This window comes from Hemibagrus wyckioides, linkage group LG05 (assembly GCF_019097595.1).
Source record: "Hemibagrus wyckioides isolate EC202008001 linkage group LG05, SWU_Hwy_1.0, whole genome shotgun sequence".
In the NCBI taxonomy this organism is placed as follows: domain Eukaryota; kingdom Metazoa; phylum Chordata; class Actinopteri; order Siluriformes; family Bagridae; genus Hemibagrus; species Hemibagrus wyckioides.
In genome coordinates, this window is record NC_080714.1 from 18,014,460 (window position 1) to 18,042,441 (window position 27,982).

Consider the following 27,982-nt stretch of genomic DNA (forward strand, 5'->3'; position numbering starts at 1 on the left):
TTGTCCATTAAAAATAACGTGCAAACAGACTCATGGCTACTCTCAAAGTAATATTGTTTTTATTTTGTAACATAGGACAGTCAAGACCACTTAAATACAATGAAATATCACAAGAATTTGTATACCTTAGTATTTTAGGCATCTGCCTATGTAGAGCAGCTGTCTTTCTGCAGCTGAAAAAAGCTATCGAGTTAAAGTCATCCCACCAGAAATGGCATACATAATGCAAATCTGAAAATGATTTATTTATCTATTTTTTTTACAAATACATTTTCATTCATTTGAAAGTTATTTGGTACTATGAAAATTTAAAATGAATTATTCTCATTATTAAAATCACTTTCAGACAAATTTGCATGTAAAAGCAGGTGAATATAGAACCCAGAAATTCTAACTGAAAATTCAAATAAAATAAATCTAACTCCACAGAAGCCCACATACACTTTAGCCGTATTGGCAAGTCAAAGAGAAAAAGTCAAATGAAAATAAGAATTTACTCATAGATCCATTGAAAGAGAGACTTTGAGGTATTGCTGACATTGCACAGAATGTCTCAAGATGTAAGTTAAACACTGAAGAAGGTCATTTCAAGAATAAAACATGGAATAGTGTGCCACCCAGTTCATGTCTTGGTCCCTGGAGAAAACAAGGGGAAAATTGGTCATTAATGGATTAATAGAATCTAATTATTTGCATTAATACAGAACTAAACTCTATAAACAGATTTTTCATATCAAGAAATCATTTCATATGCATCACTTATAGCTGACCCATACAATGACTACTATAAAAAAAAAAAAAAGCTGCATTTTGCATTTATCACTTATGTCCTGAATTTTTAGTAGGCTTAACCGTTTAACTGTGGTATAATGCACCTTTGTAACTTCTGCCCTCTCCTCCTCAGAAATTCTGCTTCATCCACTGTCCAAACAGAGCCTTTCCCTCCATCAACACGTACAAAGCACTTATGGAGGCTTAGGTTGTGCCGGACTGCATTCTACATGTTACAAAAGAAAATAGTTAGAAATATGGTATTAGATATATGAACATTTAATATGTTTCTATTTATACAGTATTCTACTTTAATGCAGTTAACCAAACAACTAGACATGCTACAGAAAATGTTTATTAAATGTTCCCATCAGTTTCTGTCAGCAATTCTCATGCTTAAATGTTTTTGGTTAGATAGCTGTGGTTAGCTTGTGGTCACTGAGGCGCAGAACAAAAAAAAATACAAGGTGTCTTTTACCTTCCATGTGGCTGTGTTATGACGGAAGTAGCAGAACTTGCGTGTAAACCAGTGATAGATTTCATTCAGCGTTAGCTGTTTTTCAGGAGATTCAAGAATCGCCTACATAACAAGATACAAAGTAAATGTGGTTGATTAACGTTAGAAAAATCAAGAGGAATGTCTTTGTGTGTAGGAATAACATTAACAGGGCTCACCCACCCATCTGATCATGGAGGCATAAGTAAATGGTGGCCTCATGTTCGTGTATTTGTAGCACTCAATACTGGGGACAATTCCTGCAGAATAATTGCAATACACAATTAAATGAAATCCAAGACTATCATACTGCATGCTAACGTATTTAATAGCACAAATAACACAGAATCCAAAAGTATTTATTTAGCTGATACTTGATTATCCACTAGCTGTAGTAGGTCTGAAGTCAATTTCAGAAATACCTGGTAGAAGGCAGATAAAATATCAAATTGTATCATCTCTTCATGCTTTACATACAGTGTTAATTTTTTGGCATGTCATATTGTCCATATTGAAAATACCTCTGCATAATATCACTAATACTGATATTAACACAAGTGACACAATCCTTCATGCCCTGACTTCTGCTTTTAGTGAAATGTAAGTGTAATATTGGTCAAAGTTGGTAATGGTATTAGTTTTACTAAACTGCTTAGTCGAAATAGTACAGGGTGGCTGAGGTGAGCTTCTTGTAGGTTGCAAGTTAAGGTCCCAAAATCTATTTTATGGTCACAAAATACTTTTAAAATTGAGATAGACTAAGATAAATCAAAGGAATAAGACTGCTGAGTCTTTGAATGATGCATAGAGGCATACTGGTGTCACTGGTGTCAAGATGCCTTTAGTCTGTATTGACTTGGGCTCAAGTTACAAAATGTGACATTGTGACCTCAGTGCATTAATTCCTGACCACTCCTGATAAAAAAAATAAATAAATAAATAACCACAATGTCACCCCAGAAGCTCCTTTTTATTTTTTGTTGTTTTTTACTATAGATAGATAGATAGATAGATAGATAGATAGATAGATAGATAGATAGATAGATAGATAGATAGATAGATAGATAGATAGATAGATAGATAGATAGATAGATAGATAGATAGATAGACTTTATTGATCCCATGAGGGAAATTCTTGTGTTATAACAGCTTAGTCAGTTACAAGATACAACACACATAGTAGTTTATGTGTGTGCGCATTAACCTGGTATGAATGGTGTTGCTGGGATTTGCCAGTATCCTGGAGGTAGCATGTCAGATGAGGCTGTGTTTTGTGCATGTAGAATGTTAAAACTCTGAGAGGACTGCAGGCTTCCTGAAGGAGTACTGGACTGCTTCATTCTTGGGTTAGCCTGGAGTGGAAGAGCATGAAGGTCAGTTACTTTTTTCAGAACTGTTGGCAATGTCTGAACATTTTAAAAGTATTTCATCATGAATGTTGCATTATGTCATTGTTACTTCATCAAACACACTTACATCAAAAAGATGCAGGTACATGGAGTGTAGCCTCTGCCTCTCCACAACCAACTGCAATAAGTACACAGGATATCAGCGGTATCAGTGAAAAAGCTTTAAATCAATATGCCTTATCAATGTATTGTGTGCGTACCTGTCTTTCCATGTGTTCAACCATATTTTTCTGCATTCTCCATTGTTCAAAGGTTTTGTCTCCAGGACCATGCTCCGAATAGAGATGTCTTTATATTATACAATAAATAACAAGAATTTTGCTTTAATGAAAATAAATAAAAAGCAAATATTTGAAGAACATGGAAGCATCAGGGACGTCACAAAATAAATGCTAAAGGTCATAACTTACTTCAGGAAGTGATTATATTCCTTAAAAGCTTCCTTGCAGCCTGGCCAGGTGCACACACCTTTGTTAAATAAAAGGTTTTCAGATCCCCTTGGAGGACTTTAAAAAGAAAGAAATAGTTCAAAAGATAAAATATTGATTAGAGTCTAACTGTTTAGTTGCTGTGGTATCGGAGAATGATTCTGAATATAAAATGTTTTATGAGGTATTGTTTGATGGAAATTCTAAGAGGCATACTGAAAAAAACAAGAACAAAAGCAGTGTGATTGTCAAATGCATAGGGATGCCAACATTATAGACTATAAAAAATACCATATCCACCTGCCACGTTTGGCACCTGTACACCTAAGTGTTACTAACATACAGTCAGCACATTAAAGTTAAAAAAAAAAATGTCTTAGCAAACTGGACACCATAAACTGCCAAAGCAGCTTCAGTGGACATTTGCTCAGAAGTGTCTAGAACTTGAGGGATGGACACAGTTCTTCCAAAGGATATTCCTTCAGCTCTTGATGAGGTGATGATATTTGAGTGCATTGTCTAACACATCAGTCCAAAACCTCCTTTAGGTGTTTGACTGGGTTGGCATCTGGTCAGTGTGAAGGTCAGAGCGTGTGATTTACATGATCTTCTTACACATTGTCACTTTGGAAAAGGCTACTCCAGGGGTTTTCCACTTTTAGCCGCAAAAGGTCGGTTTGTGTGTGCAGGTTTTCATTTTAATCAAGCAAGAAACACCTGATTCCACCTGTTTAATCAGTTGATCTTTGGTTTCAATAGACTCACTTGTGGCTTTTCTTTGGTTGGAATAAAAACCTGCACATGCACACCTGTTCTTTCTGGAGAAGATTGAACATCAGTGGACGACTCCAATCGAAATAGATACGTTTCATCATACCATTAGATGTGGACCCAAGTGGACCCAAACCTGGCTAGAGTAATCATTTCTTTCTTTTTAATTGGTAATCTGTTGTATTGCCTCACCCCTGTTTTTGGATCTTGGATTTGTTATAGCATCATAATCCATTTTGACCTTTATAACTTCTATCCTCCTGTAATTTGAAATGAACTAAAAACTGGAGAAAGTCTATAGTAGGAGTACTGAAAACAATTTTCACATAGTGTGAAAATAAATATAGGTTTAAAGGAATTGGTTAAGCAGTACAAACAGCAATGAATTTTGACCGCATGTCTTATCTTCATGAGATAATGTCTATTTGTTTTTGAATTTGAAAGCATCGGTAGTGCTCAGTTCCAATAAGCATCAATTCTGATGAACATTGGCTAATGATAAGGTTTTCAAGTGCTGATTTTTTCTAGGTATCATTTCATCAGTAAACCACTAAACCATCTATCGACTTTTAAACATATTTAGTTCTAAACTCAGTTGGAAAAAAGATAGTTATTGTACTGCTCCAATAAAAGAAATGTGGTCAATACAGCAAATCAGAATGCACCGATTTTTACCCGGCTATGTCTGAATATCATTCCTGTGTTAGGAATAATTGGTAAAAACGTGTAGAGTAGCAAAAAACAGCTCAAATGGTAGTTCTCCTTTATTAGATTAGTAGATTGATCATTAACTACCTTAACAGATTTATTATTTTTTTATTCTGACATCTAGGCTGAAAGCCAAACAGGAATTCATTTCCTAACTTCCTTGACAAACAACCTGTCTGTAAAGCTACATCAGCTAAAAACGATTATTAAAAATCATAGTAAAAAAAGATAAAAAAAACTTCAGAAGTCGTACAACCTTCTTCAATATGCTGTAGCAAGCAATAATGTAGCAGGCCAGACTTCAAGTTAGCATGGTTTCTTACTCTGTATGGTGCTCTTTTGTGCTCTGAGCAGGACTCGGTGCAGAAGCATTGACTCTGGTGGGATAGTCTGTGTCATAAGATGACAAGTTGACTGGCAGTTTATTGTCCATTTCTTCTTTAAACACGAGTTCAGTGGAACAGTCACTCATACCAAACTGGCTGGACAAGACTGTGGAATTGAAAGGCTTTCTGTTAGAAATTCTATTACGTTGAAACAGCCATTTATGGAGATAGAATATGAAATAGTTTTGTTTTGAAGAGCACACCATGTGGCAGAGTCTGGTTGCCTTTACGAAGAACTGATGGTCTCTGCAGGATGGACTGTTGATGTTGCTTGTTGTTTTTTTCACTGGTGTCCTGGACACAGCGAACAAATGGTGTGTAGATTTGCAGATAATATATAGAAAGAATATTATACAGTGGAACATGCTGTTACTTAATGGTATAGTGTGATGCCTGCAGGTAATTATTTTCTACAAACTGTACAATGCAGTGCAATTAATAGACAACTAAACAGCAATGTGCCAGAGATAATATATATATGTATTTATCATATATTGTTTAAAAAAATGTATCTATAGTTAAAGTTAATCTTGTGGAACATCCATGAAACAAGTTACTGATATCACTTACATCATAGCAGCTAGAAACAGTTATTTAAATTAATAAGACAAATGTTTGTAGCTTGTCATGTACTGACGAACTGCAAAGTTTCTGCTCTGTCCTGATGACTTTCCCATGGTGGAAAACATAAAGGATTTCATTTCAACATAAAAGGACCTTTATTATTGATTACTATGAAATGCTGACTCTAATAAATAAATAATCTCACAGAAAATTATACTTTATCACAATGTACACATTTTCTGATCAATTTATATGCAGCATCATCTGCACAAATCCTTGTATAAGGGTGCATAAATATGAACTTTGCACCCATAAAGTTATAGAAAATTCATATAGACCTTCTGGCCAGTCAGTCAGTCTAGCATTCAACCACATTGCGATATAATTGGGATATATATCGGTTTTTGTTGTGGGACACTTAATAGCTTGCTAGTTTGACTCATCTCTAAATATTTAATGAATGTCCTTGAAAAATTATCAAATTATTTCTTGCTGAGCTAAAAACAAACAAACAAACAAACAAATAAATAAATAAATATTTATGGTTCAAATATCTGAAACTCGATATTTAGATTCAGATTCAGACCACTGTTTCAAAAACCTTTTTTAAATATTCACACTAAATATCCTATAATTATCTAATATCTGTGTTTAATTGCTCTTTCTACTGTCTATAGGCAAAGTCTGTTGTGCTGCAATTTTAATGTATAAATAACTTCATAAATACCTTCATTTGCATTACCTTTGTGATGATGCACTGAGAGGCTCTTGAAGATATATCTCCTGCTGTGGACTTTATTTGTGATCTGTAAAACTCAGGAGGCTCTTCTACCAGCCGATGAAGTTTCCTGTGGTCCTTTGAACTACTGCCACTGTCTTGTCCTCCACTTGTCCCAGCTCCATTATGAAGCATAGCTGGAGTTTATATACACTGTTAGTTATTATTTATATCTATATTGTTAGTGGTATAGACTTCAAATCTGAGTACTGTGTAAGGGTATTTATTTTATATAATACTAATATTAATAATTATCATTATAATAATAACAATGCATAATTTCTATGATATTTAGAAACTAGCAAGAATAATTTCTGATGAGAAACTTCTGCTGACCTGAAATATAAACAGGCTCACCCAAATACAACACCTTTAATATTAAACACATCTGTCATGTCCAAGCCTATGCTATACATGACATGAAAATTGGAAAATATATTACTACAAATCACATGATACTGTAACAGAACAATACTTTACAATAAGTACTGTTGGAATCATTAATAGCTAATATTAAATAGTTAATATGATTGGGGATGTGGTGCAAAATGAAAAACTACAGCATAAGGTGACAAACCACTGAAAATCCCTTGACATAATATGAATATGTAAATAAAATTTGAAAAGCCTGTAGTTCTTTTGTACAGCGTGTACATAGATACATGTTCCTGTTAAAAAAGACGAACCGTAAAAAAAAAAAAAAACCCTCAGATACAGCATACAACAGACAAGACCAACAAGTCTGTTAATAAATGACACTCAGGGGTTTATAAAGTGTAAAGCATTGCTATAAACTGCATCTTAAACATGAAACAAGGCTGGATTTGAGCGATCCAGTGTTCCGCCGATGTTTCCTTATTTGCAGATTTTATATCATGTGTCAAAAAGACAAAAGAAACTAACAAAAAAATACAAAAACAAAAAAAAATCATATCCGTGTGTTCTCTGCTATTGTGGTCTTGAACAGGTGTGCATTGAACTGAAGATGAGGGAAGCAACCTGGAAAGCTTTTGCAGATGGAACACACACAAACACACACACATCCGCCTGTGTAGGGCCCCCCATGTTATGGAAAATGAACCTAAAGTGACTCTATTTAATTGTAACTACTGCGTTTTTATTGTACCAAATTATTTCAACTCATTTTAATCTATTGAATTGAATATCAGTAAAAAAAAAAAAAAAAAAAAAAAAGTCAAGTATAAACCAGGAAATCTATTTTAAGATATGAAAACTACAAAAACAGTCATGTTTGTTTGTGTTCCTCGGTTCTTCAAAAGGTTAATTTCCATTTTGTAATAGCTGTAGCACTCAAATACCTGTACTTTTAAGCAAATCTTTTTTCTTTCTTTTTTTTTTCCTTCAAATAAATTCAAGAACATGAAAAGTACTTTCACCTTTGGATTTTTGAATGTTGCTGTCTTTGTGGTTAAGTGTTCATGTTTAGGCCTGAACTGAGCTTGTGTCTGCTTTCCTCTAACAGGTGACAGGTGACATTTAAAGCATGTAACCACATAAACGTCACTTTTTTTTTTCACCTTTTTCTAAAAAGTGAAAACCGAGAATAATCAGAGGAAGTAATTTGTTTGCCGGGGTTTTTGGGGTGAATGGGTGCACAAAAATATAGATATTTTTTTATACATGTTACAAATGTCGTACTTGTAAATAAAGAGAAAATATAATGGTGCTGCTCAAAGGTGTTACACTTAAAAAAAAAAAAAAGTGTGAGGGAGATTATCTCAGATAAAATAGATCCTGATATTCTTCTAGTTTACTAAGTATAACATTTTTTTTAGTTGTTTGTTTGTTTGTTTTTTTCATTTTTTTTTTTCAATTCCAGCACATCATATATTACTCCTTTTCAGTAACAGGCAAAACGCCAATGACTATAAATCATGCTCTTTAACATTTCACAGTTCTGTTTCATGCTGTGAAGCATCTGCGAGACAAGTTAGTTCCTGTTATCACTTACATTACAAACAGTCCTTCCCTCACCAGCCTCTCTTTTTTCTCTCTCTAATAAGGCAAAATATCAAAAAAACAACACAGCTTGTTATGTTACCAAGAAACCGGAAAGCACAAAAAAAGCTGTTACAGAAAAATTACTGACTGTTACTGAGTGATGAAAGTCCAATACACGCTCAGGGACAGTAAAAAAAAAAAAAAAAAAATTTAGAAACGATTGTTTGTGAAAATCCCAGGAGATCAGCAGTTTCTGAAATACTCAAACCAGCCCATCTGGTGCCAACAACCATGCCAGGGTTAAAGTCACACTTTGCTCTATTCTGATGTTTAATGTGAACATTAACTGAAGCTCTTGAGCTGTATCGACATGATTTTATGCATTGCACTTGTGCCACAACATTGGCTGATTAACAGCATGAATGTGTTCCTAATAAAGAGGACGCTGGGAATATACTGTAGAAGATTTATGTAATTTCCTCACATGCAGTGTCTTTACAAAATGCTTCACCATATCAACTATTAGATACTTTACATAACAAACACTTGTTTGCTTATTGGAAGTCTTATATTAGTGTCTGCGCTGTGAGTGAGATGTTACTATAAACATTGTATTAATAGAAACCTGTGATTTAAATGATAGCGGTCACTAATGTCGGAGCTGTTAACACCTTCTGGTCAGTCATATTACAGAATCTGTGTGCTGTTATATAAAATGTAAAGAAAAAAATACAAATTAAGTTTAAGCATTATTTATCCTTATGTTTATGCCATACTTATACATCATTGAACAGCACTGAATCACATTGAATCAGTTTAGTATCAATATAGTAAGATACAAAGGTATATAATGTAACGTTGATCATTTTGCCATCAGTTACAGTAGTAAGACCTGAAATTACCCACATATGAGCAAAACTGGATTTGGTCACCTTGGCTAGCCAAGTTTTCCATACTCCACAATGTGAAACAAGACAATATGAAACATGCCATTTCGTAGCTATGTGGCAAGGTAGAAACCACTGCTTGCTAATAACAACATGAATGTTTAGTATTTCAGGGTTGCTCACAAAGCACCAGCGTGATCCTCGAAACAGGTGACATGTTCGAAACAGATATAGGAAAGTGAAACTTTATGAGCGATAGGATTATGTTATGGCACCAAGAACATGAATGAAATGAACAGGAATGCAGTCATTTACATATGCTCGTTTGGGCTGATGCTTTTTATGCAAATCGACTTACAGCTGGGATTGGATAGAACTGAGCAGCTGGTTTGCTTATGAACCCAATAATAGCAGCTTGGGGGTGTGCTGGGATTTGCTCAAAACCTTCTGATCAGTAGTCAAAGCTTCAATAAGTAACCAATATAAGATATATACACCTGTATATTTCTTCTAATGAGCCAATCATGTTGCAGCAGCACAATACATAAAATCATGCAGATACGGATCAAGAGCTTTAGTTAATGTTCACACTAAACATCAGAATGGGGAAACATTCTGATTCTAACCGTGGCATGAATAGTGGTGCTGATTTGCTAGGATTTCTTTCTTTTTTTATTATTATTTTTTTTTTTTTACAAACAACAGTCTCTAGAGTTTACACAGAAAACATCTTTGTGTTGAGGGCCACAGGCTGAAACACCTAAGTTGATGAGGAAGATCAGAGGAGAATGTCCAAACTCATTTGCGCTGACAGGAAACCTATAGTAACTAAAAGAATCACTCTTTACAACCGTGGTGAACAGAAAATAATCTCAGAACACACAACACATCAAACCTTAAGGAGGATGGGCTACAGCAGCAGAAGACCATATCAGGTTTCATTCCTATCAGCTAAGAACAAGAACCTGAGGCTATCTTGAGTACAGACTCCCTCAAACAGGACAGTTAAAGAATCCAGTTTGGGTGCGAATATTTGAGTTCCTATATACTTTCCGCCGCTCGAACCAATGTTGTCATTTCCTCTGGCCTCTCTCATCAACAAGGCATTTCCACCTACGGAACTGTTGCTCACTCAGTGTTTCTTGTACACCATTCTGTGTTCAACTCTAGATACGATTGTCTGTGAAAATCCCAAGAGATCAGCAGTTTCTGAAATACTCAAACCAGCCCATCTGGTGCCAACAACCATGCCATGTTTAAAGTCACAGAGATCATACTTTTCCCCATTCTGATGTTTAGTGTGAACTTTAACTGAAGCTCTTGGCCTGCATCTACATGAGTTTATGCATTGTGTTGCTGCCACACGACTGGCTGATTAGATAACTGCATGAATGTGTTCTTAATAAAGTAGATGCTGAGCATATGTAGTGACTTGAACCCAGCATATGTCAAATTTACATTGAAATACTTTATATTTCAACACTGACACAACCATAATGTTCTAATATAAATACTTACACCTAATTAGTTCGATTTTACATGCATGCCTTATCACACTAATATGAATTGTACTCTAGATTCACACTTCATTGATAACATGTAAAGCTAGATTCGAGTTCATTTACTGTTCCATTGTTAGACTAAAGCGAAAAGTCATATGCATTTCTTAGTCTGAATACATCACTTTCTCAGTCCATTCATTATGTTACCTTTTCTGAAACAAAAGAACCATAGTGCTTCAAATATTCCGAGCTTTAAAACATATAATGAACGTCCATTTAACAATCTAAACTAAAGAAATAACCACTAACACATGGAAATGTGAATGAAATCAAATGATCTGTCGCTTCTGGTTATTCGGCTGATAATTCTGATAACTCTAATGTTCTTCTCGGTTATTAGCAAATGAATGTATTGTTATGAATAAGCCAGTGTATTAATAGTGTACGTAATACTGATTCTGCACTTACATCTTATGTCTGCGTTCCGTGACAAACCAAACTGGAAAATAAGCATCAGTAGCATTACGGGTAATTTCACTATTACTCTCATCCGCTGCAAATAGTAGTCTAATATTACAGATATCGTTCTACTTATCTATTGATGACATCATCACACATTTTTGCAGCTTTTTACATCCCACTGGTGTACAGTATTTATTTTCCATTTATTTTTTTAATTCCCCTTCACCTGCATACTAGAATAGCAAAAACTGACTGAATTTGATATCAGTGAGTCATTTTGAATAGAACTCTGCATACGTGTATGTGTATATCTTCAGCGTGATGTGGGTTCCCATTCTTGATAAACGTGTGGTTAATGAAGTTGATAAATTTCACTTGAAATTCAGCAGGTTACAGCACATCTAGCCCCAGATTATGTCTTTCGTTTGTTACAAACATTTTAAAAAAAAAGAATTTCAACTGCATGACCAGCCATTACCACATTTTGTACATTTGTATTACTGTCTAAATCTCCATCAGTAAAGCTGATTATTTTTAGATGATCATTTTGTGCTTTAGTCATTTGAATAAAAGTCCATTTTTACACTCGTATAGCACATGGAAACATAACCCGAATATACTTCAATGCAAAGGGAAGACTGGTGATCTGTTTGAAATACCACAGCACTTTCCGTGACAAAGGCACACACCTTATATTGAATCATACTCGATGCTAATGCGCATTATCTGTACATTGTAACTAATACATCCTTTCACCAGTCCCACGTAACTGTAAGAATATAGCAATGTGTCTGGAATGTAGATCATATTGTCCTTCTTTAAATTACTGCCTCCATTTATGCTACTCGCTGGTTTTTGTCTTTAGCATTAACAGAGAAACTGTGACATGCATACATCATATAAACTTTCAGCTAAGGTTTCATCCATTTTCCGTATTTGTAACTTACCTTGTCATGGCAAGTGATCTTCCAGTACTACAAAAACATCATTATAAATCTGCTATGCATAGTGATGGATATATTATTATACTCTTCACTAGTACTATTCTGTTCGAACGGCAAGAAGTGTGCCAGTGTTACCTCTCACTGCTTTTTTCTGTCTGTCTTTCCCACACACTGTCTCGTTAGAGTTTCACTGTTGCAGGAGCAGATGGCAGGAAGAAAAACCATAGATTGAGTTCTCTAGTAAAAAAAAAAGTAAAAGAAAAGCACAATTCTCCATTGTGGCCTCATTTGTGACTGTAATTGAGGAAATGAATGATTTCCTAACCTCTCAATTTTATGACAACATATAATACCAGGTCCACAACAATTCTGGAATGTAAAAGCTGTACATTAACTTTTTTTTTTTTTTTTTTAAAGCTGCCTTTAAGATCATTTGAGATACTACACTGTTTATTGAGAAATCTTTCAGACAAAAACTTTTATGGTGACATCAGTTTAAGATTTCAGGACTGCCTTATTAACCCTTCTAACTGATGCCTACAGCTCTGCTGTCAGGAAATATTAATTAATATATTAATTAATTAATTAATTAATTAATATTAAAATGGAAACCAATTATCAAACAGTATGGATGCTGTAACAAATAAAATCATTGGTTGAGGCCTTACCGTTGTCTGCAGATAAACCTGTAGCTGAAGAAATTACTGGTCGAATGATTCTTGATCGGGTCACCCCCTTTATAGGTTTCAGACATATAAAGGAAACTGGAACAGTTGTGTGTCTGTGTGTGTGTGTGTGTGTGTGTACGTTCATGTGTGTGTGTGTTGTAATATTTCGTGTAGGTTTGGACAAAATAATGAGTAAAATGAGTTCTAGCACCTAAGTGTGCCTAAACAACACATTGTATCTGCATTAATTTTGATATCCACTTTATTAACCCACTGTTGTTATGTGTATGTTTTAATTCCAGTGGTGTTGGATGCTGCTGTAAAATGCAAACTGCATTGATACAGTCCTGTGGCTTCAATGATCTTTAATAGGGCTTTGTTAACCTAATATTTTCGAAGCTTATTCTGTTTATTTGAATTAATAACAACCGAAGATAACTCGGTAATGGAAAAGAACATAGGAAAGACCATTCCGGAAGACAAGAATGCGCAAAAAAATTACCTGTTACGTGTTTGGAAAGTCCATTTACGAGATGGCACATGTGACGTGGCACTAATTTTGGAGGGAGGGAGGGGTGACCTGTGCTCGTATGTACGCACCCATGTCAGATTAGGCTTGAATACAGATGAAAAAAAAGTCCATCCTGTTTTTTTGTTTTTGAACTAATTGTTCTCAATTGTTCTCTCACTGTGTTTACTAACGATGTTCTCAAGAGCAAACATAAAGAAATGCCAAACCTCCCTCTCCACTGAAGTAAACACCGTGTTTATTATTATTATTATCATTAGTATTAAAGAGGGCTATTATCTATGCTTGCAACCAGAATTGTACTATACAAGCTGAAAAAACACTCTATGATTTTACCTAAACAATTTAAATAAAAAGAAAGTAGTAGCTCCGAATTTGTCAAACCGGAAAAAGTGTACAAACTATGAGAAAATAAACAATTTACTATTAAGACTGGGTTTTTAACTTTTATCAGGTACAGCCACACATATCACATAGGTCTACTTATTTTAAGATCTTCCCCCCCAGCTCCCCTTCCCGTGCTGATGCCCGGGGGATAAATAATGGGTAAATTTTTTTGTTTTATTTCTAATCAGACCTGCATTTAAACGCAACTTTTTAGTGCAAAAATTAATTTTAAAACAGCATTATTATTGTTTCCATTTAACAACTTTGTGTGATCACATTTAGTTCATGTACTGTAAGTCATTTTTTGTATTAAGATAAAAAAGAAAATAATTTTAAAAAAAAAGGTCAACATAAAGCTAAATTTCATTTTCTGAACCAGTATTTCAACTAGGAATTTCAACCAGCTGTTTTTTTTTTTTTTTACATTTAGGTTGTTGCTACTAAAACGGAAGTAATCAGTAGCTCAATAGATTTTTTGTTTTAAATCTTACTCATGTAATATCTTTAAGGATTTCAAATAGGGATTTTGCAGGTACTAAAATACTCCTACTTCTATAACTTTGTCAGCTCCCTTTTCCCATCACATAGCCTTCCATGTTGTGTTTTTATACGTATTCAATTGTATGATTTAAAAAAATGACATCAGCCTTCTGTCTGATATGCAGTTGCAGAATGATAAAGAAAATATGAATCAGTTTTTCCCAATTTAGAATAAACATTTAAGTAAATCCTGAATATATATATACACTTGCATATTGTATGTAATTGTAAATCCTGTTCTCTAGATTCTGTAAAATGAATGTTTAATATCTGGTAAATAAGTAAATAACACTCACTTTAAATCATAATGACCAAATCCATAACTACTCAGCAGCCTTTGCAGTTAGTTTAGACAGTGTCTATCTGTTTATTACATTTTCTGGATTATTCATTTAACTGGCTGTGTTCATCTAAGGTAAACATTTAGTTTATCATTCAAGAGCGTTTTGGAAGAAGCTTAGTAGTTACCTGAGTGAACAACATAAGGGTCTTCCTAACCACAATAATGTAACATGTGACTAGATAGTAATGAATGGCATAAATGATTGGCATAAATATAAAATAAACAAATAAATATCGTTGTATATATCACAGTGATTTAAATCAATGGCATTTTAGGAAATGTTTATTTATGAAAAGAAATACAAAATTATTGCCACATAGATTATATTTCACTGTCTTATACATGTTTCTAATGTTTGATTCAAGCTAGTTACTAATACAAGCATAGAAATCATTTATTAATATCACATCCACTGATTACTAGAGTGAATATGAAATAACACTTTCTTTCAAACCTAGAGTAATGTTTATGATAACCCTAACCCCGTCTTAATACTGGGTGTCTTTAATTTCTTTTTCATTTTAATTGCCTTTAATTACCTGCATTTCCACACCTGCAATATTTATGGATTGTTTAAGAGAACTGGACACGATGGTGCATTGAACACGTACAGAGATCTACAAAAGATATGTGAGGCATTTCCTTGAAATAAGACCCTGAGCAACGCTTGCACGCTTCACTGCGTGATCTGACATGAAATAACTTATGATTGAATTCTATAGTTTAAACTAAACTTCATCCTTCGAACTATGCATCAGCATATAGGTAAAATCTGCCTACAGGGATAATCAAAGTATCTTCAAGATTTTTATTCAAGCTTATATTGTCTGGAGTGCCATTTCAACAAATTATAGTGAATGAACTCTGATAGGACATGGTTTCCCTGACATTTTGCATATAAAAAAGGCTGATAAGAACCGATCGCTCCCATCAGATTATCCCAATGGCAAACGGGTCTGTTTATATCGCTTTGTAAAAACACACATCCTAAAACAAACCTCACACAACAATCTATGTACTTCTTGGGTGGAAACTGTTTGAAGTAGTTTGGCTTGTTTGCTGGGAGGTCTCTCAAGTTCGAACTTAACACTTAATAACATTTAACATTTGGTCACCATTTTAATGTTGTATATCATACAGCTTAATAACTAATAAGAGAAATCATAACTGAGATTATTTTTGGGGATGTATGCCAACAAGATTATATAGCTTTTATGGGAATATGAAATCACATCACACTATTTTACGATCAGTATGCAGATAGGTAATATTTTATTGAGAAAGAAGTTTATTACTTCTTAAATCTTAAAAAGTAAATTCCAACATTTTTCCAAATAAAGGCACTGAGGAGTAATAGGTACAGACTAAAAGTCATGTTTTTATAGATCTATTTGATTCTATATTTATTTATGTTTTTAATATTCTTGTAACTATATATAGACTGTTTTTCTGTTATAAAGAATACAATACTAATAAACTCTATTTCTATTTATATATTTCTTTCTATTTCCCAAGTCTCCATGGTGCAAGAATGTTATCCTCATTATTATTATTATTATTATTATTATTATTATTATTATTATTATTATTAAAAACTATAGAAACCTGACTAGAATTTGTGCGTATGATGAGTTACAAGTAGAGTTTATAGAGTTGATGCCTGACCAAATAGACTAACTAACTGGATGATCCTGTAAAAAAAAATGAAAATAAAAAAGAATATGGACGATGAAAACACAAGCACTAGCACTATTACATTATTATAATTTTATTTACTACCCGGATTAAAGCTCTTAACGCTCTTGGCGTGGCAGGTAAACGGGTCAGGGGGCGTGTAGGCTACAATGTAGCGCGAGCAGGGGGGGCAAAACTATGCTACCAGAAATACTTAATCTGTGTTTTGACCCCTGGAAAACGATGGACACGCCACTTCCTTCTAAATTTAGCCACATTCTCGTCGGCGCTCAGTGAGCAACCAAAGCGCTGTTCTCATGTAGTAGCTTATGTGACCAGAATAAGCCGCTGGTCCCTCGAGATTGGCTGAAGCTCCGCCGCGCTCCATTGCTGCTATGCGGTTCGGCACGTTCTGAGGTCGCGCGACAGAGAACGCCATCATCATCCGGGCAAGAATACACGAGCCATGGCGCAGGGGAACCATTTCCTAAACATCCCCAAACAGGAGGGTCTTTTCACCACTATTAAGAGCGGTCGAGCCGGGGAGGCCCGCGATGATTCCCCCGTCGATGATGAGGAGGAGGAGGAAACCGAGGAAGACGTGCGATTCATACCGCGTTGCTCTCCGGTACCGAGAAAGCGAGGCCCATCGATTGCAGATGAAACTGCAGAGTACATGAGGATTCGCCTTGCGCTTCCGAGGAGAGTGTCTTTCGCGGACGCAACTGGGGGCGAGCTGGTCGACGTGCGAGAGTTCGCCGCCTTCGACTCCGGCGACGATGAAGACAACGCCGACTGGGAGGAAGAAGAGGCGAAGTGTCGCAGAACTTACCTCCAGCCCATTTACCGACTGTGGCCCGAGTTCCAGGCTCGTGTGGGAAGTGACCTGACGCTCGCAGTGCACTCTAATAAAGTGGAAGTGGAGAAAGTGATGGCCGTGCAGGACGATCCGCTGGCTTTCGACGTGCTTATCTGCGTGCTTAACGTTTCTTATCACAAATGCGTCTACGTCCGGTCCACTACGGACGGCTGGATCACTCACTCGGACTCAGCCGCCGAGTACGTGCAAGGTTCCAATGACGGCGACACTGACAAGTTTTCGGCCAGGCTGTCCTTCGCCGAGCCATATCTCTTCAATGGAGCGCGGATTGACTTTGTAGTGCGTTATGAGACGTCTGATGGAGAGTTTTGGGCGAACAATTCAGGCAGGAACTATTCAGTAACCCTTGTCGTGTCCTATGATGAAGAGACAGCTCCAGTTAATACGGTAGATGACCGAGAAATTAAAGGCATACTGAAGCCTTCAAGATACAGGTAACTGCCCTGCAGTGCGTGCATTATAAACAGCACACAAGTCATTGCTTAGCAGCGCTTATGTTGGTGCTGCAACAATACCCAATACTAACAACCTTAGCCACTTGCATTTCATACTGCTGCTTTGCTTCTCCTGTATATGTCAATTGTTTAGGAGTTTAATCTCCCAAAAACTCACCAGTCACATTAATAGGACCATATTCACCTCATTCAGACAGACAATGCTTTTCCAATCTTTGAAAATGTCCAATTTCAGCAGCCCTGTGTCCACTGTAGCTGACTGGTTTCGATTGACAGGATTGCACCCAGAAACGGTCTAATGTGACACTTTTCTGTTCACCACCATTGGAAAGACTGTTAGTGACCTTCGTGTCACTTTGTACCAGTCTGGGTGTTCTCTTTAGACCTTGAGGAAAGGAAGAAATTACATCCACTTACTGGATGTTTTGTTTGTTTGTTTTTGCTCCATTCTGTGTAAACTCTAGAGACCATCATATGTGAAAAGCTACGGAAACCGTTCCACAGTAAAAACTCACTTCCCCTTCATACTGATGTTTAATGTGAACTTTAACCAAAGCCCTTCATCTGTATCTGCATGGTTTTATGCATTATACTGCTGCCACATGATTGACTAGGCCCTGAAATAATGTTGGCAAGTAAATGTTCCTGCTGAGTTGCCTTAAATGGCATCAATTTTAGGTTAAGATGTAATTCTTGTGTTTTAACAAATGATTTCATTTATGCAAAGTGGGCAGATAATTTAACGGCACTTCTATTAGCCTATTTGCGATGACAAATGTCTCTTGACATAACCAAGGACATGGAAAGTGGGGCTGCTGAGGGTGCTGCAGCACAACAGACTTTTAGGGTTCTGCTGGCCCTACTATTCTGCTGTCCCCTACTGTCCCTAATATTAATATATAGATAGCACATGCCCCAGGTTTGCTGCTTAAAATTCCAAACTCCAAAGCTGAATTCCTTCCTGCATCCCTGGGCATAACTACATAGTTTGAACCTGTTTTTATTAAAGACTTTAAAATTTAGCTCTATATATATCTGATCCATAGTTATTAGTATTATATCTAGTATTAAATCTAATTGCCACCAAACACTCTCTGACCCCTCACCCCCCGTTTGTTTTATATTGGATATTTGACTGCTTTCTGACAGTGTCAATCTGTACACACACACACACACACACACACACATACTTAAGAATTGCAGCTATCCTAGAGGGCAGGAGAGATATGAAAATAGGACAAGGGAGGTTTCCCTTTCAGGGCTGGTACTTGCCAAACTTCCACTTGACCTTTTCCTAGAGGCTCCTGGGTAGAAATTACAGAAGACTTCAAATGAACAGAGGGTGCACACTAAATGTTTTACACCTGCAACCTCTCTAATCTCTTGTCGTTAGGAAAAATATATTCATTTAAAATCACAAAGTTCAGCAGTATGAAGCTTGGTGTTCCATACTCCAGCTATGTGCAACATTTCCGCAAATGTCAAATGACACTACTGCTTAAAAGCTGCTAAAGAAAAAAAACTAAAGGTCATCATGTGTATTCTCAGAGGAGCAGCTATCATTCCAGGACAGCTATCATTAAGTAAAAAAAAGTGTACTGTTTCTTCAGGGGTATTACTGGATCAATTCGCAGCTGAACATAAGCCCTACTTACAACAACACTGGACCTGCATGATTTACAGACCGTAGAACACAATTCATAGAATGTATGGGAGGTTAGTAGCAGCTCAGTAGTTAAGACCTTGGCCTTCTGATCAGAAGGTCATGAGTTCAAATGAGTCATGAGTTCCACCGCCCTAAAGCTGGGGCCTTGAGCCCTTAACCTTAAATGCTCAGATGTATAAATCTTAGTTGCTCTGGATGAGGGTGTCTGCCAAATGCCATAAGTGTAAATATAGTCCAACTGATATTTCTGTAAGCCGTTTAGAGAAATGTGACAGATTTGAAGGGAGGAGATGGGTCAGGAATGTGCATTTTGGCTAGTTTTAATTATCAGATTGTCACAAATGCTGAGGGGTTATCAAGTGGCATTTTTAAAAAGAATGCAGCACACATGTTTGCATGCCAAATTCTGATGGTCACTATGCAGTCAGGACCTAATGAACCTTAATGATCACAGCTAAAAAGTGTGAAATCTGACAGTCAGCAGAGATACTTGCACATTATATTTACTAAGCAAGTGAATGATGGCACAGAAATGATGGGAGAGTTGAACCATATATGCCACCTGCCTTGTGTGCAGCATCACTTCTGATTGAAAACCTCTCTAGTCCTTAATAGAATTAACATCTTAAAGCATAGTTTATTTTCTGCTTCGTGTCTAAAGCACTAATTTGAGCTGAAGTCTGCCACACTACATGCTAAAAAGGAAAATGTTGTGTTATTGGCTGTTAACATTTACAACGTCAAATAGAATTCTATGTTGTAGCACAAATTTCTGAACCTCTGCTTTTTCAAATTTTATTAATATGCTATGATGTGGTCAGGAAGCTCAAAATGGACTTAATTCTCTTTTGATTCTATTACAGTGCAGAGGATGACTCTGACTTCTATCCTGACACAGATGACGGTATGGAATTGTTAAAAATAAGTGTATAAAGAATATGAAAATGTTCACTAGACATTTAATCTATCTTAAACAACGTAGACTAGCATTAATATATAAATAAAGTGTTTTTACCATGTTGCATAGTTCATTTCATCATCTTTTGAGCCATCAAGTTTTGTTCTCACATTATTTCAATTAAGGGAATGAGCATAATACAGAGAGAGGGGCAGCTGCTGAAATTCCCTTACCTGTATGTCCGCTGGTTGTTGAGCCGGAGATCGACATTGAGGTCAGTAATGTCTTTTCTTACCACAATACCCAGTTAACACAAAATGGTGATTTTAATAACCACTTACTCCGAATGCTACACAGTGTGCCTGTTGGATTTTAATATACATAGTTTGGAAGTTACCATCCATAAATATGTAGTTTGTATAAATAATACTCAGTGCATGATTTGCAAATGCAAAATGTAAAAAATATAATAAATCTAATAAAATATACCAAAAAGTGTATGGAAGTAGGTGCTGATTTTAAAAAAGAAAAAAAAATATTTATATCCAGAATGTTTAAGCATTTACAGTTTTCAGTATTTTTTGCATAAATTTAAGCAGAAATGTGGTCAGATCTTCATCTAAGTGTTAAAAGTAGATCAAGAAAACCCAGTTAAAGAAATCATGCAAAAACATTACAGCTGTTTTATTTACTTTGTTTTATTTATTTACAACATTTATTTATTAAGTAAAATTATCCAAAATGAATTATGTTAATCTTGAATAAATTACGGGGGAAAAGTACATAAAGCTCTTAGATTAGATTAGATTTAACTATGTCATTGTGCAAGTACATGTACAAAGCCAATAAAATATGAGTTCATTTAAAGGGTTAATTGAAGTTATAGGCATTTCAGTCAATGGGATGGCAGTCAGGCATGAGGCCCTCCTTTATTTTTCAAAAACATAAACTTGTACTAAAACTAACATAAGCAAAAATGAAAGCCATAAGTCTCATCTCTAAAGCAGATCATTACATTAATATTGAAGTAACAAGCACGAAGTGGGCAAAAATAGGTAAGGCCATGAGTTCAGATGTTAAAAACAAAGTTTTAGGCTACTTAAATGGGTTGTGGTATATGTATGTAGATGTGATTTATGATCATTTTAAATACAGGCAAAGCCACAGAGGGTTGAATAATGGAAATACATTTGGTTTTGTTTGTGCTGCCTAATATAATTTTATTAAACCACAACCACTCCTTCCCCAAACACCCACAGTCCCAAGTTCCCATCATACTTACTTTGCACTTTCCCAGGGTCAGTGTTTTCTAATATTTTCCAACATTTCTCATATTCTGAGATCCTATCGTATAAATAGGCTACACAATGCAAAGCAGGAACACACAGTGGATAGGATCCCAGTCCATCTGAGAATAAAAATAATATACTTCCAGTCAGGTAGGGTTTTCTTTTGGAACTTTGGGAGATTTCCACTTGCTTGTTTCCTTATTGTGAATACAAACAGGAAAGTTGACACCTTGGTGATAAACACCTTCTGTCATGAAAATTCTAGTGTTTGACTTATTACTCTCCTTGCCACAGTTTACTATGGCCTTTTGTTTGTCAGTATTTTGTACGGTGGTCAATGCGATCCCATAATTTTATAAATTCATAACTTGATGCAAATTGTTGAACATTGCCAAATGTTTGCATTTCATGGCAGGATGGTAAGCTGTTTGTTGTAGTGTTGTAGCAGGGAGTGAACCAAACAGTAGGGACCTTGATGAAGAAAAAGGTAAGTTCCTTTGTGGAAGTGCAGTGACAGGAACAGAAATGGGCAAATCTTGGATTGTTAGAACCCAGAAATGGGAAAAGTGAGCAAAGAATCATGAGGAATACAGCTTGGTTGATAAAGCTCGGTGTGTGTTGCCTACAGCCTAAATCTAAAAGAGATGATATGATGGCTTGCAATGTATTACTCTTATAAGTGTACATGGTGCCACAGTTGCTCTTGGTATTCACACTGGGAGAAGCAATGGGTATATTGAGGGCACAGTCTGTGCAACCTGCCAATAATCATTTGGTGCACAGGCGCTGGAAACTCTAAATGATTGTTTCATTCTGTTTGAATTGCTAAACAGTTAAGAGATTTTTCCTCTGATGTCTAGTTCTTGGAGGGTAATCTGCCCTGCCACTAGAAAACATTATTTGTAGTCTTGGCACTTATTCTTCCTTCTTGTGACAACTGCAAATGGGCCTGAAATGCAGGATATAATGCGGGCCAAGTTTGTGCCACCATGATGGCTTGACTGGAAAAATAAGTTCATGCCTGACCAAACTCAATGTTTCACAGGAATAATTCCAAATAAGTTCCACAATTTCCCTTCTGAAAATGAAACATCGATACTATCAGATAAGTGCTGACCATAGAGAATTGTTTACAGGTTCACCAGTGACCACTGACAAACACAGGGATCCAAGCTAGTTGGCCAGCCTATAGAAGTGCAGTCACTACTAGAAAAAGAAGTCAGTGGACATAATACACAGACTGTTCAGGTTCTTTTCTAAAAATCAATTGCAAGTAGAGTCATTTGACTCAAACTGTTCTTTTACATGAAGCTTGATTCCTGTGCCATGCAAGCCTATTTGACTAAAGATGGATCAGTTGAAGGAATTTTAACTAACCATACTATGCCCATATGCAGACTTTGTACAGCTAGCTGGGACATTTATATACTATGAATGCTGCATCTCAGAACATTTTACTGTTGGCAAACAGACAGACAACTTGGTGTATAATCTGTTTCAGGGTACAGACAGATGCTATGAGCCATCATGTGTTGGTGCATGGCTGCAAAATTCTACTGTTGTATGCTTATAGTCATGGATGACTCTCACTGGAGGTTAACTTTAACTTAACTTGAACTTTATTCAGTAGACAATCTATATTGTTCTGGATGTGGTTATAATGTATCCCAATTTAAGACAAAAGCCATATGATGACCCTTATCAGTGTCTCATGGCCATCTGTCTCACTGCTAAAATGTCATCGTATTGTCATTTTGTTCAGTCTGTTAATAAATGTGTAAACAATTCAGTGCTGTGAGGAAAAGGGTTTTGTTTTGTCCAAACTGAGATGTTTCTTGCCACATTTCGGAAAACAGTTATGGCAAGTGTGGTAAAACCTTATAGATGTCTGACGTAATAGCCAAAGCTGTTGATCACTTCAGAATAGTGATCACTTCATGAAAAGCTATTTTAAAGCTTATCATCAGCATGCAGCCATCTAACTGTTGTACAGTAAGGAGACTGTAAACATACCTAGTTGAATATGCTGTAAGTTAACTGCTTATCCATGCACACTGCGTATATGGACAAAAGCTTACATTTCTGTGGCATACATGTCATTTTTGGTGCATGTGAGTATTGAATATTTGAATAATTCAATTCAAATAGTAAACTGGACTGAAATGCCCATCTCTAATAAGGACCACCATCTGCCAATTTCTAAACCTGCACAGAGATAAGACAGTCTTACTTAGAAATCATCTAGTACTACCCTTGAATTATTGGGATCATTGTTAGAGATGGGATGCAGCTTTGTTTTATTTTTTTCCTCTTTTATTATGCCAGTTGACAAACTGTGGACTGTAAATCTACTTAGACCTTCATGGCCACCACTTTTATTGTGGAGCTACGTGTCCTTCTCATACTATAGTTCTCTTGGCTTATTGTCCCCAGTCATGTTTATTTTATTCAGTAATGTTTAATAGTAATTATGTTTTGCTCTTCCATCTGGACAGCTCATTGAAGCTTCAGCAAGAACTTAGGTAATGGGCACGCTGCACACTAACCCCTCATCTTGCTAATGTTGTCATTTCCTCCATGGCACGTGGAAAGCAAGAACATGTTGTATAGAACACTGATAGTGCTCTTGTCTTTGTGAAAGAGTTAACTCCAAGGAGAATTATTTTTGTTTATAACATTCGTTTTATTGTTTCATTGCATTCCTCTTCACCGTCGACATCATTGCATGCCTTATTGTGTTATATAAGTTCAATTGTATATCTGTATATCTGTGTGTTTTAATAAACCATGCTTCTAGCCCACAAAGAAGATTAGATTTAGTAAAACCACAAAAATTAGACACAGAAATAATTTTTTCTCTCTTAATTCATTATCTTATAATTCAGTTGAATTAGTTCACATTAAATGTAGTGGAATATAATACCATGTCCTATATGAATTTTCTTGCTGTAAATCTGTACTGTAAATCAAATTAAAATAAAAAAGATCACCATGTGGTGATTTAATAAAAAAAAAAAAAAATTAAATTCCTCTCCAGGTATTATTGTATAACTCCAGGTTAATTGTATTTGTCACTAATATTTCTAACTGTAGTTGTTAGGCTATTGTGCTAATATATACTTATACATGTTATGAATACCAATACCAAAAATAATAGTAGATGCATAGCTAATACCAAATAAATATCTAGACTGAGAAAACAACAGCATGGACAATATAATGATAGTGATACTAATATCTTTGGTTCATTAATGCTTGTGAATGACCCATGGTTAAGGTATTACAGGTATGTAAATAGGTTATAGAAGATTTCCATGTCTCAAAGTCCCATTCCATTCTTCCACCCAGTAAATGTTGGTATAATATTATAAAACGGAGCATTGTTTTCACGGTCATTTAACATTTGTCTTCTTGGTTGCAGATTCCTGAAGCTCTGATTGCTCCTGCTAAAACTAAAGAAGACCCTACCCTAGCAGAATTACCTCCTCTGAGTGCTGACAGAAAAGATGAACATCCTCTACAGGATTTAACTGAAAATCCACTACAAACAGACCATCTAGACAAAGGCCAAGGCACAGAATTACTGATAACCACTGAGTATGTCATTTCCGTTCATAATGAGGCCCCAGATAATGACCCAACATCTGACTCTGACAGATATTTTGTGCATTCTGCCAAGTTCAACCAGCCCTTTTGCCCAAATATAGAAAATCTCCAATCAGACGTAGACAAAACTCTACCGGCCATATTTCCAAGCAACCAAGATATGGAGGAAAATGACTCAGAAGAATTCAAAGACCACAAAGAGAATGATGCAATACAGTCCAGAGAGAATACAGAAGCACAACTTCAAGACCAGACCAGTGATGCAGCAGAAGTTGGTGACTCTGAATGTTCATTAAAAGAGCCTCAAGAATCAACCCAGCAGTGTTCCTTAAATGAGTCGATCACTGCCAGTGCAAGTAAAGGAGATTTTATTCATAGCGCAGGTCATGACATGCTGTTTGAAGAATCACATGAGCCCTTACTGGAGAGTCCTGAAATGCAGATGATGAAACATGACACTATGATCAGAAGGGAAACTAGTGGAAAGGAGCAAGCAGATCTAATGGTAGGGGAAGTACCAGACATGATTGCATTTTGTATGTGGCCACCATTTGAACCAACCAACCTGGAGCAGACCAGAGAAGAACATGTGATCCAAAATGTTCCTAGCCCTCCAAGAACACCAGACCCAGAGGTAACAAAATATCAAGAGCAAGACCAGAGGCCAGAGCCTGCGCTTTCTGTGAATGTAGACACTCCATATGAGAGCACAGCACCTGAAGAAGAAAGCCCAATGATAACATCTCTTTCCAGCACCACAGCTACACCCCAATGTTTGACCACAACTGAGCATGCAGTGACACAAAAGGGTGGAGATGGCGAGCCTTTCATTACACAGGAGGAACCTTTATCCAATGACAATTTTGAATTTAACTCCAATGACCCTGCCTCATTTCAGAAACAAGAGGGATTAGAAATCCAGCCTGCTCTACCCTGTAAGACCTTAGAGGATTCTGCTGCAGAGGTCGATGGGATTTTAGTCACTCTGATTCCATCCTTTGCCTTTTTAAGTGCTACTGTCTGCTTGATAGTTGGGTTCCATGAACCCAGCATCTTCCTCATTGTGGCACTTTTCCTAGTTTCCCTCTGTTTGTAGTGGTTTGCTTTTTCTTTTTACACCTTCACAAGTGCCTTTTTCTGAACTTTAAAAATACTACAAGTACAACTAGTCTCTTATTAGTGTTTGTGGTGTCTACGTAGCATAGTTATATATATTAGGCAACCATTATTTATTCAGAGAGAGAGATTTTTTTATGCACTGCCTATCATTTATGTAATATCACTGTGATTAGTACTAGTGCAAAATTGCTTCAAAGTTCAGTATAGTACACATTATCAATTGAATAGGATAAGTGTGGATAAAGGTCCTTCATCAGCTGTGCAATCAAAAGTGGCAATATTGCACTAAAATTAATAATTATGTACAATTGTAAATAGCCAAAAAAAAGGAAAAATTAGCTCAACATATTGGAGTCATTCAGTACCTTGTATGCCTCTTTTAGCAACTACTGCTTAACTGCTCCATCTTTGAGCTAATTAGGTGGCATTGTGGGATGTTCTCCTATTTTCTGTGAAATACACTCCTCAAAGCTTCTTCCTAAAGCTGTTCTACAGGACATCCTCTCTGAAGGCAAAACCTTTATAAGGCCCTACACTGAACCTTCAAAGGTTCTCCCAGAAGGATAAACTGAAGAATCTCCAAGGGTATAACCTTTTATTCTCATAGTGCAATTGCTGGGTATATGGACGATATTGTTTATGGCTAGTTCTTGGAGGGTTATCTGTCCTGCTACTAGGAAGCTTTGTCTGTAGTCTTGGCACTCAGTTGGCACTTATTTTTCCTTCTTGTGACATTTGAGACCTGATGGAATATACAGAGAACCGACCACGTGTGATCATTGTTTCTCCTTGGCGAATGTTGTCGTCGGCATAGAATCCTGGCCATGTAAGACTTGAACAGAGAGTAATATAATGAAAAGAAAGTAATATATTGTTAAAGTAAGTTATGCGTAGTTCGATGTTCTAGAGAGAATTTAATTAAAATGAACCGGCAGTGGTTTAAATATGGTAAGTACATTCAGGTGAAAGGTAATCTGTTTTCTTCAGTGTAGCATCAAGAGACAGAAAGTGTTAGCATGGGTTCAGGCTTTACTGACAGTGTTTACACACTAAGAGCATATTCACAATAGAGACAAAGGGCAGGGTTGACCCCTATTTTACAAATGAAAGCAGAATGAATGAATGAATGTTGACAGTGATTGGCTAATGTGATGGCAGTAAAATAATATCTGCACAATGTGAAAAATAAAAAGAAGATTAAAGTGTTGTTGACTTCTTAAAAGGAAACAATCACCTAAATCTTCATTAATGACTAGATGTTTCATTTAATGTATCTGCATTTACATTTAGAGAGCATCGACAAATGTACATACTACTTATGTAACTTCATATGTGGCTATACACTAATAATGAATATAGTCATGTTTGTAACATGACTTCATGCAATGGTTTTGGTTTACTATGAGTTTACATGACGACCTCGACATCAGCCAATCACTGTTAATATCCCAAAATGAGAATTGTAATGGAATTGTTAATAGCAATATGGAGAGGGCATTTATTGTTTCAGGAATAAAAACATGACTTGAAGATGGTACTTACACTTCATGTTCACTGTAACTGCAATTTCTGTGTGGCCAAGTAGCAAAAATCGATGTGAACTCTGATCACCAGCGATACTGCTTTGCTTACTAGGTGATGTGATTTTTAAGCTTGCTGCCATTAATTGTATGAAAAGCATGATCTTGACTGCATTGTTAAATTGCAGAATGTTTGTGACTTTATGTAAGCTACAACCAAGCAGAACTCACAAATAAACACTGGCCGATAACTAAGCATGATTTTATTTATTTATTTATTTATTTATTTTTACACATCACATACATTATGATGTTACTGTTTGGGAGGAAATGAAGGAAA

General features: G+C 36.0%; 2 protein-coding genes across 4 annotated transcripts; one reads left to right on the forward strand and one right to left on the reverse strand.

Annotated features, from left to right (window-relative positions):
* Positions 1 to 47: 47 nt before the first annotated feature.
* On the reverse strand, positions 48 to 12,889 carry foxp3a (forkhead box P3a). 3 transcript variants are annotated; one of them, XM_058389957.1, is made up of 13 exons: positions 12,737 to 12,848; positions 12,204 to 12,305; positions 6,261 to 6,448; positions 5,173 to 5,263; positions 4,907 to 5,075; positions 3,087 to 3,182; positions 2,877 to 2,964; positions 2,744 to 2,794; positions 2,472 to 2,619; positions 1,451 to 1,527; positions 1,250 to 1,351; positions 876 to 997; positions 48 to 636 (listed from the first exon to the last, which is right to left on the reverse strand). In XM_058389957.1, the coding sequence occupies exons 3-13, from the start codon at positions 6,444 to 6,446 to the stop codon at positions 588 to 590; spliced, it is 1,179 nt and encodes a 392-aa protein (XP_058245940.1). In that variant the 5' UTR covers positions 6,447 to 6,448; positions 12,204 to 12,305; positions 12,737 to 12,848; the 3' UTR covers positions 48 to 587. The 3 variants fall into 3 exon arrangements, with proteins under 3 accessions (XP_058245940.1, XP_058245938.1, XP_058245939.1); XM_058389955.1 differs by lacking the exon at positions 12,204 to 12,305 and having other exon boundaries at positions 12,737 to 12,889; XM_058389956.1 differs by lacking the exon at positions 12,737 to 12,848 and having other exon boundaries at positions 12,072 to 12,210.
* A 3,510-nt stretch (positions 12,890 to 16,399) lies between these two features.
* Positions 16,400 to 27,898, forward strand: si:ch211-167b20.8 (uncharacterized). Its single transcript, XM_058390571.1, has 4 exons — positions 16,400 to 17,523; positions 20,074 to 20,114; positions 20,294 to 20,382; positions 24,819 to 27,898. The coding sequence occupies exons 1-4, from the start codon at positions 16,676 to 16,678 to the stop codon at positions 26,097 to 26,099; spliced, it is 2,259 nt and encodes a 752-aa protein (XP_058246554.1). The 5' UTR covers positions 16,400 to 16,675; the 3' UTR covers positions 26,100 to 27,898.
* Positions 27,899 to 27,982: the final 84 nt, after the last annotated feature.